The sequence below is a fragment of the Sparus aurata genome, chromosome 11, assembly GCF_900880675.1.
Source record: "Sparus aurata chromosome 11, fSpaAur1.1, whole genome shotgun sequence".
Lineage (NCBI taxonomy): Eukaryota > Metazoa > Chordata > Actinopteri > Spariformes > Sparidae > Sparus > Sparus aurata.
In genome coordinates, this window is record NC_044197.1 from 11,030,538 (window position 1) to 11,041,793 (window position 11,256).

Consider the following 11,256-nt stretch of genomic DNA (forward strand, 5'->3'; position numbering starts at 1 on the left):
GGCGACCTCCGTGGATGGAGACTTGCTCCCTATTTTGACATAAACGGCTCATTCTAAGGTAATGAAAACACAATGACTCTTATTTTTGGGCGATTTCTGCCAAGTCTGTTCCGTAGATGCCACTATGCTCATGTAAATGGGGTTGAGGGTCAAGGAATTAATGCCATTCTATTGCTATGATTTCAATAATATTACTAATAACTTAAAACTTACAATTGAATTTCCAATTTCGACAGACAGTATGTGGTGAAGTTTAAATCTAGCCTGCAATACCTGTTTGTAGAAGTCCTCAACCAGCGGTAAGGAGCACCCATCAGTGGTCATGCTGAGTCTCGGCTGGTAGTCGGGCTCGACGATGTGCATGGCTTTCAGCACCATGTCTCGCTCATCTTCCCGGAATGAACACTGACTGAACACGTCATCCACAGACAGGCCATCCTCCTCCATCTGGTTCAGGCACCTGGATGTACAGACACAAACAGTTGATGTACCAGTTTTTTGTTTTTATTTTTTTAATTGGCCCTTAAGCAGATTTTAGCTAGGTTATAATTGCGGGGACCTTGGGATGTTCTTCAAAACTCTCCTCCTGGCTTTCAAATCTGAGTAATTGAATTTGGAATAGAAACTTGCTGTCCAGTCTTTACCCAATGACTCATATGAGCCCAAAGAGTACAGCCACACATATACTAAGATAGATTAACACATTACGTTGGCAGGAACTGTGTCTAAATACCAGCAAAGGATGAAACCAAGGAGCAATGGTAAATTCTCTGCAATTCACGTCACACAGAAACAAAAGTGAACAACGAGTTTGCAGGAGTACAGTACAGCTGTAGGACTTCACCTACTATCCTAACTACAGAGGATTTGCATGGACTCACAAGGTGCAAGGTTCATTTATTTATCATCCTACAACAAAGGCTGAATGAAGAAATGCTTTATGCTTCTCAAAAACAAAATGTATGTGAATGTTCGAATAAACAATAAGCCATAAAAGGGGCCCCCCTAGTAGCTCAGTTGGAAGAGTGTGTGCCCCATGTACAGAGGATGTGTCCTCGCTGCAGTGGCCCATGGTTCGAATCTGATCTGTGGTCCTTTGCTGCGCGTCACCCCCTCCCCTTCTCCCCATCTCCTGTAAACTCCTTAGCTATCCTATAAATTAAATCCACAAAAAGTACTAATTTCAAAAAGCCCGAAAAATATACACTCTAGCTTGATATAGTGACGGACAGAGAAGCTGTTTTGTTTGTTTTTTCTTTTATTTATTGCTTGCCTTTTTCTGGTTACATGTTTCCCACACAACAACATAAAAATACTATTTAGCAGCCAAATTGTAACTGCTGTTGTCCCTATGGTGTTTAATACCTGTGGCTAACACAGCTGGAACATAACAACAATACAAACACATAATTCACTAATACAGCTGCAACGATAAGATAATTAATTGATAGAAAGAAAATAATTCCCAATGGTTTTGATAATCGATTAATCGTGGTTGAGTTTTTGGACTATTGGTTGTGCAGAACAAGCAATTTGAAGACATCACTTTAGTCTCTAGGAAACTATGAAATGCATTTTTCACATGTTTTGTCATCTTATAGACTAAATGATTAACTGATTAATCATGAATATCAGTGAGTTAAGTTAATGGCAGCCATATCCTCTTAAACCTGTGCTGGGGTATCCCCAAATGTAATCCTTTTTTTTTCATATTTTGCCAACAAGAGACTCAAACATATATACAGTAAATACTGACAGATAAAGAAAACACTTATCCCTGCTGCAGAAAGTAATTACAGAACTTTACCCTCACCCTAGCCCTGACCTTATCCTGTCCAGGTTAGGTTAGCTCAGTGTTGGTTCAGATTCAGTGCTCATGAAGCTGACCAGAAAATCAGCCCACTGGATGACACAAGAAGTAGTTTTTCATTTAAGAGGGAGATTATGGTTATTAAAATGGAGCCGACTATGGAGCCTGATCACGAGGTTCAGGGTTCAACCTTCTGACCTGCCGGTTGATGTGGGATTTGGAGCAAGATAATCATATAACTTGCTGGGCTTCTGATTAATGCAGCTCAACAAAAAAAAAGAACTCCCTTGTCTGTAGGATCATTGCCTATCTCTCGCCTTCCCTTATTGACAGTTGCTGAATATCAATTGAAGTATTTGCATTGACAGGCTTTTCTGTCAGACTTAGAGTACGGGTTTGATCCAGAGCCAGATGGGCACTGACGACACCAGTGAAATGTTTATTTTAGACAGAATCTCCTAGAGATCTCCTAGAGAGAACACAGTTGCCATGAGTGGACTGCAGAATGCAGATAATGCCAATGTGCAATCAGTCCCTGGAATACAAATGAGAGGTGTAATGACAAGATTATTCCATAACTCGATTTGATATATGGTACCAAAGAAGCAGTGTGAATTAATATTTTCAGCTTGGTGGATCTTTGATTGGTGGGATTCAGGGGCCAGCTGATGAATTTTTGTTTAAATCAGTCATGAATTTTGGGTATATAAAATGTTACTAAGCTATATATTGATTTATTCTAGAGCATATGCAGTATATTCTTAGGAAGATCAACATCACCAGGAAGCACAGGCACAAAGTTTGGGTGCTACAAATTACATAATTATACCGTCTGGCAACAAAGCATTAAAAGACTTTATTATACTCTATTATAAAAAGCTGCTTAGTTCACACTTCCACTTTGCATGTTGGCATAGCTATGATCCAAGTAATGTGTGTATCCATTTGCATGACCTACAGGGTACACTATGCAGTATTTTTATATATGTAATTACAGATGTAGCATGTCTACAGGGGTAAAACCTTGTTAGTGCCATGCACACTTGGCACACCGAGAATTATAGGTACTAAAGCTTCTGCTGAACAAAGACTGAGGACCATGTTTGGTTGGACTGCTCCCTAGAGGTTAACTTCAGAACTACATGACTCAGCCGAGAGGCAGAGGTGAGGAAAACCCATTTGCCATCGACCACAGAGGATGAGAGAGCTCTGCTTCACCCTGCACACCTTTCCCTCAAGACAATTATGACTTACACTGGTGCGCTAATTACCATCTGGAGGAAACTATGGCTCAGCAACTTTCACCGACTTAATCTAATCAGAAGTGAGCAGACTTCTGCTCATGAGTGAATAATTACAGAAAAGAACATGTATTATAATATTCTGTCAAATGTATCCAGTTTAAAGTTATGAAGTGGATGTTTTGAACTATTTCTAAAGCAAGCCAAAGAGGTCAAATCTTTTAGCATTTTCACTTATGGCTCGGAGTCTCTTGTGATGCAATGTGCAATTTTAGTCTGAGTAAATGAGAGAGCCTTGAACAAAGAGAGGATTAGCCTGGGTGCTGGCAGTGTGGTCCAAAGGAACAAAGAGAGCAGAGAGGTTGAAAGATAATCAGCCTGGTGACTGCTCTGCTGCACCCAAGGGAGCAAAGAGCTCTGGAGGACACAGCACTTACAAAAGGAAAAACTTGAAGGAATATGTGTGTGCATGTGTGTGCATGTATGTGTGTGTGTGTGTGTGTGTGTGTGAGAGAGAGAGAGTGACACAGTGAGGGGAACAGACTGCACCCTACTCTGAGGGCAAGGATGCTGCAAGGGGGAGACTTCAGAGACAAGAGTGATACCAGGAGAGAAAGACTATCGGGCAATAATAAAGGGAGAGACGACACAGTACAGAAAAGGATGGGCAGACAATAAACAAATGAAGTGACAGATGAAATTATTCTAGTGAGGAGGGCATGAGAAAAGACAGGCTGCTTGGCTAGAGACTGAGCACAAGTGCACCGCTGCAGAACAATGTCATAAAAGCATCGGCTTACAGTGATCGATGGACCAACCAGACACCTACCGGCTTCCCTACTGCCCTGCCACCTGTCCTGCTATTGGACCATGCCACATAGGGTGATGTCCCCGGGGTACAGGAGGAAAGTATGGATGTCTGTGTGTGTGCTTGTGTGTGCTTGTGGACATGACTGAGGCTGATGATGAAGCTCTCAAACAACTTATCAAGCCAGCCGAGGCAAGAGGGGGAGTTAAGATTTCACCATCACACTGCAAAATCATGCTGAAGAAGTGGGCTATTTTGCATGGTGTGATTAGAATCTACACACTGTACTTTTGTTGTTGGAGGTGGCCCATGAAGGTCAGACCTTTGGAAGACTGAAGGCTGAACAAGCACTTCTTTTCCAAAAGAGGGGTTCTCATGTCGAACAGACAATATAAGATATCTTCCAAGTTTGCACTTCAGGTTGTGATATCTTCTCGCCTGACAGAAAATGTACAAAGTAAAGAATAAAAATCGTGTTTAAAAAAGTCTCAAGAGCATATTGCAGCTTTCTTTTGCCTGTTTTAAAAACAAAAGCACATGCTAGCCAAATCGACATCTCGAGGCGGTGGCAATTATACCACTTTTGTCCACAGTGGACGCCAGAATCAACTGAAAATAAAGGTTCTTCGCAGTTGGTTTGTTCAATACCAATATGTGTGGTGAAATATGTGTGGGCTCAAGTAAACACATTCATTTCCCTTCCATTTATCTCCAACAGCTTATTTGCTGTTGAACATGTCCAGCTTTCTAAGTGCAATTTCACTTTACTTAAAGCATAAACTGATTTTTCATCAGTTCAGTTCAAGTCAGTGACTTATATGCCTAAACACAAAAACCTGATAAAGTCGCAAATGACTAATGGACTTAATTTAGAGTTGATGAGGACTGTCTGACACCACTTAGCACCTGACCAGCGTGCGAGGGATTTTAAGTATACCAAGGACCACGAAGGATACACCACTTGTGTCCTCCAAAGTCGGGTATGAAAAAAAACAAAACATACTTTCCACCTGCCATCAGAAGAGCTTTTGCAGAAAGAGAGTCCTGTCTGCATGTTATGATATATTAATAACATGCAGACTGCAAAGGGGACAACTCCTGAACTGGGTCATGGCTTGTGTCTTATGAAATGCATGGTCAAAGGGGTCTATATATCAACATGCACTTGGCTGAATGAAACAGACACCCACAGCGCCTTGTAGTTTTTCCTGCTATAATAACTCCAGACTTGTGTTAGGCCCCTCCGAACGAAAAAAAAAGAAGAAGAAAATTCAATATGTGCCCCGCCACTGCCTGGGCAGCAGGCCAGCTGATTGTATTGGCTGCCATCAAATAGGCTCACACACTGTGACACATGTAGTCTTCCACTGAAGCTGTGAGCTGTGGCCAGTAGGTGTATACTGCATGTGCTAAATGTCATGTAATAAATCTAAGTGTGGGGCTTACACGCAGTCAGTGTCACAACAACTCAATTAATAACACTAGAGAGTGATTTGTCAGGGTGACCTAGTTACTGCAGAGACACAACTGGGCTACAGGCCTTAAAGGCTGCAGAAAGAGTTACAACAACTTGTTGGTTGTCTGAGCAAAAATAAATGAAATACACTGTGATTCTAGTCTGCAGTTTGCTGTCTTGTAACAATTTGATTAGTCGAAGCAAAAACCTCATTAACACTGCCACCATGCAGCCACAACCAAAAGCAATTTTAGGAAGCCTCGTAGAAAGCTATAATAATCGTTACAGAAACAAGAAAAAAAATTAGGAAACAACTGTTAGATGCTTAGTTGCTATGGGAACAACATTAACAATGAGGAGAAGGAACTGCAACTGAAATGCGAGTGAAGTATTAGAGATTAGGAACTACTCAATAAAGCAGAACACCTAACTTTTGAACTCAAAATATGCCTTAACAACAACTGAACTGATCAAGACCAGCAGCCATGACAGCCAAGAGAAATGGTAAACATCCTGATGGAATATTCTTGCTACAACAAGAGTAAACCGGATTGCCATTAAAATAAAACCAGAGACCATGAAACAAGCAAAAACTATAAGAAAAAAAAAACCAAGATAGAAAGAAAATAAAATCCAAAACCCAAAGCTCAATAAACAAAAAAGAAAAATCATAACAAGCATAGCTGATTCAACTATTTTACTACAGAAGCCGTAACAGGGACTCTTGAGGTAATGCTGCTATTTAATCCTCCTTAAATCTCTTTTAACAAAGTGGTCAAATCAGCATCAGTCCAACAGTGCACTCAGCGAAATCAACGCTAACACAACAATGAACAGGATGTGGCAATAGCAAAGAATATTAACACCTCTTACATTTTAAGTTAAAATAGTAATATGAGGAGAGAGTGTACATAACTGTCTTTTCTATACTCGTTAGGGGTTATCAAAGATTGAGCATCATGGCTATCCACAGGAAACAGCATCATGATTTTACAATACAACTAAGCACTAAAAACTGTGACAGTGTTGAGCTGAAATACCTGTTGCATCTTGAGCCTCAGTGTGCAGACTGTATAACATGCCATGCAATATATTATACTGAATTGTTACACTGAACTGTTATACTATACTACTGTATACTGGGGAGAGAAAGAGTCAAACTAAATCACTGCTGCACGCAATTGCAAAAAAAAAAAAAAAAACTGCTTGAGAGAAATGCAATAGAAGCTTTTAAATTGAGAGACACTTTGCTTCTTCACTGACATTATTTCTTGATTAAAATAGCCATAAATACTAAAAATCACAGCTATGATCATAAATAAGTAATAGTATATGCTATAACTCAGAAAGGATGTGCAAAAGTATAAACTATGAGCTTTACATGACCCCTGCTGGTAAGTCATCTGTACTGCCACTGTCCTCCTTAAAAGTTAAATCTGTGACAGTCCTTCCAGTGTTAAAAATGGTGTTAATATGAGGGGATATTGAACAAATGTGCCAACTTGTCAAACATTATAACAAACCTAACTCTTCATGTGTCTTATAGATGAGTGTGTGTGAGCGTATCCCAGGGGTGGGGAAAAATAGATTCTTAGATAAATCATGCATTTCTCTAAAAAAGACTGTATAAATACAGAAAGTCCAAAACAGTTGAAACTCAGCGCTCAACATTATGATCACCTGCAACTATTTTCTTCGACCACACTGTATATCTTTACAGCTAAACCAATTTGATGGTGAAACACAACAGGCATAAATTGTATTTAGGTTCTGAGTGAGGATACTTTTTGATTTGTTTAGTTTTGTTTTGAACGTGAGCAAAGATAATGTAAGAAATCTCATCCCATCAAGACGCATTGATCATTTTTAATCGTATCTTATCCTTTTTAGAATCAATCCCTGAGCTGCTTAGAGATTCCCACCCCGAGCGTTTACACACCTTATGATGGTCTTTGGGGAGCAGTCGGGATTGCGGCCCATACACTCCAGAGCATAACAGTAGGACCCCAGATTTGGCTTCAGACCAGCATCTTCTAACATAATGAACACACGGCCAATCTGATTTAATGCCCCCTGTAAAAAGAAGAAAGACAGACATGGAAGTATCATTAATCTTAGATTCCACTTACACTTTATACCAGTGTTTACTCGAGAATGTTTATTGGCACCAAGAGAACAAGTGACAATTAAACTCAACAACATTTCTGAGCAAAAACCTAATTTAAGTGACGTGGTCTACTGTGTAATAAATGTCCAAGTATTTATCATACAAACCCTTACACATTCTCTTGTTCACAAGTGCAAATTATGTAGAAAATGCTGTATTGAGCTTGTCAGCTCATTAGGAAAAATATTCGTGTGCCTGTGCGACCATTCCAGTCCGAGTCCAACCTTCTAAATATATATCCTGGGACACACAAATACATTATCTTATTTCATCTAGAAAGCCACCCACATAGGCTAATCGTAAATCAGAAGTGTTGAACTCACCTTCTTGGCCCACACCCTAATCATGATGTTGTAGATGTCTGTGTTCAGAGGTCTACGACGTTTCATGAGTCTGTGCTGGCTGAGTAGGAAACGGTGTGCCTTCTCAATGTGCCCAGCAAACACACATGCCTCCAGGTAAGAGCGAATGTTCTGCTGCGTTTCCCCACTTTCAATTTCTCCATTGTCCTCCTGCAGGCGCTCTGGATTACTTAAAGACGTCAACTGGCTTACTGTCTGACCAAGGCTCTTCTGAAGCTTCTCCACCTCAGCTGGCTCTTCACGGCTAACCTGATTCCGAGGGTGCTTTTGGTTTCCTTTAGATGCCTTCTGTGACATGGCTGCTGTCCCTGCTGCAGCAGTAGAGGTAGCCGTTGCAAAAATTCCAGCATGATCTTTTTTCTTCTTATTCAAATCTTTTTTCATAGTCTTTTTGGCTGTGGTAGATATAGTTTTATGTGGCGTACCAGGAAGCGATGAGCTACCTTTAGATTTGGCTGCAGGTTTCTCCTTAACATTCTTCTGTAATTTCTGCTGGACGTGCTGCCATTTCTTCAGATTCTTCTTCTCGTTAGTTAATTTTTCCATCCAACGGCTTGGCTTTGGGTCAGAGGCCCCTTTAGCAACAGTCTTTCCTGATTTAGGAATGTCTGATGGTGTGCTTTTGGGATCCCTATCAGAGGCAACCTTAACCTTTCCAGAAGAGTGGGCATTCACAAATTGCACCTTGGCATGTTGGACATCTACAACGACGTCAGATTGAAGTTGGAGGATCCTGGCCTCAAGCACTGACAGGGAGAAATAGAAAAGGTATCTAGTGTAGAGTTACTGGTTTGGTTTGGCTTTTACAGAGTAATATACTGAAATACAGAACAAACTACAGGCTACAGCAGCTGATTAGGCCGAGCAAGTATTCATATATCACAGGCTGTTGGCACAAAAGTCGTGGATACTTATTACTATAGGAACCAATAAAGACATGCAAACTTCTCAGAAAGTCAGGTATACTGCATCATTTTCCTCCAGTCACTGTGACATGAGGCTCCAACACCAGAACATTAGTCAGGAGTCTTCGACAAAACAGTAAACAAATGAAGTTTGGGATGGCAGCATAAGGAGAAGAGAACCAATCAAAAAAACTGATATACCAGTGTTATTTGAAAAGAATATCTGAAATGTAGCAGTTTGAGAACCTGCCGTCTTCAATAACATACCGTCCAACAACTGAGACTGTTCCAGTACACGTTTCTTTCCGTCCTCTTTCCTTGGGAGTCCAAACGAAACATTTCTTCTTTGAAGATGCAAGGGTGTCTCTGAAAAAGGCAGTTGAATACCATTAGAGGTTACAGTAAATATTGCAGACTATGGGTCGGACAAAATATCAATATGGCAATATATCATATCGCTTCTTCTCTGCCTTTTGCCAGTTTATGGCTATTTTACATCAGAATGACCGGCACACATGGACAAAGACAAGTTATGGTCCCTGAGTGTGATAAAAAAGGAAGTAAGCTGTTTATAATGCACGTTTTGAATCATTGTTTAATGTCAATGTATGTCAAATTCTGTGAAACTGAGACAGAAATGCAGTGAATAAATACACAATTCTTTCATTTTGCCCTTTTAGAGGTTTCGGGGGAGCTGTTGCTCAGATAGTAGGAAGTAGTGCAGCAGTCCATCAATCGGAGGCTTGGTGGTTCGATCCCTGCAGTCTACATTCAATATCCAAGTACACTTGAGCGAGATATTGAACCCAAAATTAATCCATGTCGCTCTTCCATCAGTGTGTGTGTTTATGAATTGTTATTGCACCTGATGAGCACGTGCCACCTCGTGAGGCACAAGTGTATGTGAATGGGTGAATGCTGACTTATGTTGAGTGATAGTTAAGACTATAAAAAGTACTATAAAAGTGCAGTCCATTTACTATTTACTTTGTATAAGAGTAGGTCAATTATCGGCTGATATTCAGCATTTCTCCAAATATTAATAATGGTGTTTTTTTTTTTTATTTATAAATTGATCTTAAAATGCAATAACCTGGCTCTGATGCAGCATCCTTTCTCTGTCTGTACAGTCACCACCCTGCGGTTGTCAATCAATGTCCCTCCCACAACATTGTCTGATTGGTTACAAGTACCAGTAATAGCCTATCAACACTAAATAATCTGAATCTGCAGAGTCGAGTTTGAGCAAAGTAACTAAATGTGGACTGGAAGTATAAAGTAGCAGAAAATGGAAAGTTATTGGTTATCGGTCTCTCTGATGACTAATAATCGATATCGGTAACAACACTGAAAAAGACATATCAGTCAACCCCTAATTCTATATTCTTCAGTTAGACAGATGTTATTATGTGTTGTTAGACGATTGTCTTGTGATGTATTGTCAATCGCAGAACTGCTGCATTGTGATAATATCAATATTGTGGGCAACATCACCATGAATAGTATGAATGGTGAGTTTCTCTGTGATTCCCTCTCCTACTGTAGACTGACATCCTGCAAATTTATCCCCCCTCTTCCTGAGAGATTACTTTTCTTCAACATGCAGGTTTTAGAGTCCCGGTGAAGGACGAGAGGGAGCTGGCGATCAAACCACAAACCTCTTGGCTGACACTTGTTTAATCAGATTCTGTCACCTGAACAGGATTTAATGGTGAGGGGTAGGAATCAGGGGCCACACTACTGACATGTAGTCTAATATTTGGGTCAGAGAATCTGACAATTCACAGAAGTCGGTTTAACCCCCGCTGCATTACCTGAGCTTCACCCGCTACACGGTCTAAAGGCTAAAACAGCCCTGATATTATGAAGTAAGATCAATGACGTGTACTCTTAATGGAGTGGTTACTTGATTAGAAAGTTGGTCATCTTTGGAGCCCAGAAGGTTTTCACATTTAGTCCAATAGCAATATAAGTGACGGTTACACGATGCGAGGTCATGTCGGTTAACAAACAGAACTTGAGAAGACAATACTGACGCTAGCGGTCAAACTGCTGACCACTAACAAAACATCACCGAGCTACACTCAATGAAACATCGTTTTTACCAAACCGTACATGCTAACCCTCGGCCGACTTCACAAGATTTAATCGGTGTTAACTTCACATGTGAGCACTTTGGCAATAAAAACACATGTCCTGGACGAAAATGGGCTAATTTGTCCACCATACAGTCTCCGTACAGGTTGTGGTGATCCCAATGTGAGACAGACTCCTTCGACTCACCTGATATTCGTCTGACTGCGCTGGTCCCCCTCGACACACACAGCTGCCCGCTGTCCGCAAAAGACACGCGAACAGCACACCTCTCCAACAGACTGCGACGGCTCAGACATTTGGCAAAGGCACAAACTCTGAGAAGTGACATGTTGACATGTAATAACCGCGTTACTTCTCAGCAGCAGGCCGCCATCTTAAATGAGACCAAGGTAGTCGCGAGGAGCGCTCGT

At 40.8% G+C, this 11,256-nt stretch overlaps 1 protein-coding gene across 1 annotated transcript in view; it reads right to left on the minus strand.

Moving 5' to 3' along the window:
• Positions 1-11,240, minus strand: part of polrmt (polymerase (RNA) mitochondrial (DNA directed)) — a 48,962-nt gene extending 37,722 nt beyond the window's left edge. The window contains exons 1-5 of the mRNA XM_030432934.1: positions 11,033-11,240; positions 9,017-9,115; positions 7,806-8,590; positions 7,255-7,388; positions 274-460 (exon numbers count right to left, since the gene is read on the minus strand). Of these exons, the coding sequence (XP_030288794.1) occupies positions 274-460; positions 7,255-7,388; positions 7,806-8,590; positions 9,017-9,115; positions 11,033-11,174 (1,347 nt within the window). The 5' untranslated portion in view covers positions 11,175-11,240. The remainder of the gene's footprint in view (positions 1-273; positions 461-7,254; positions 7,389-7,805; positions 8,591-9,016; positions 9,116-11,032) is intronic.
• Positions 11,241-11,256: the final 16 nt, after the last annotated feature.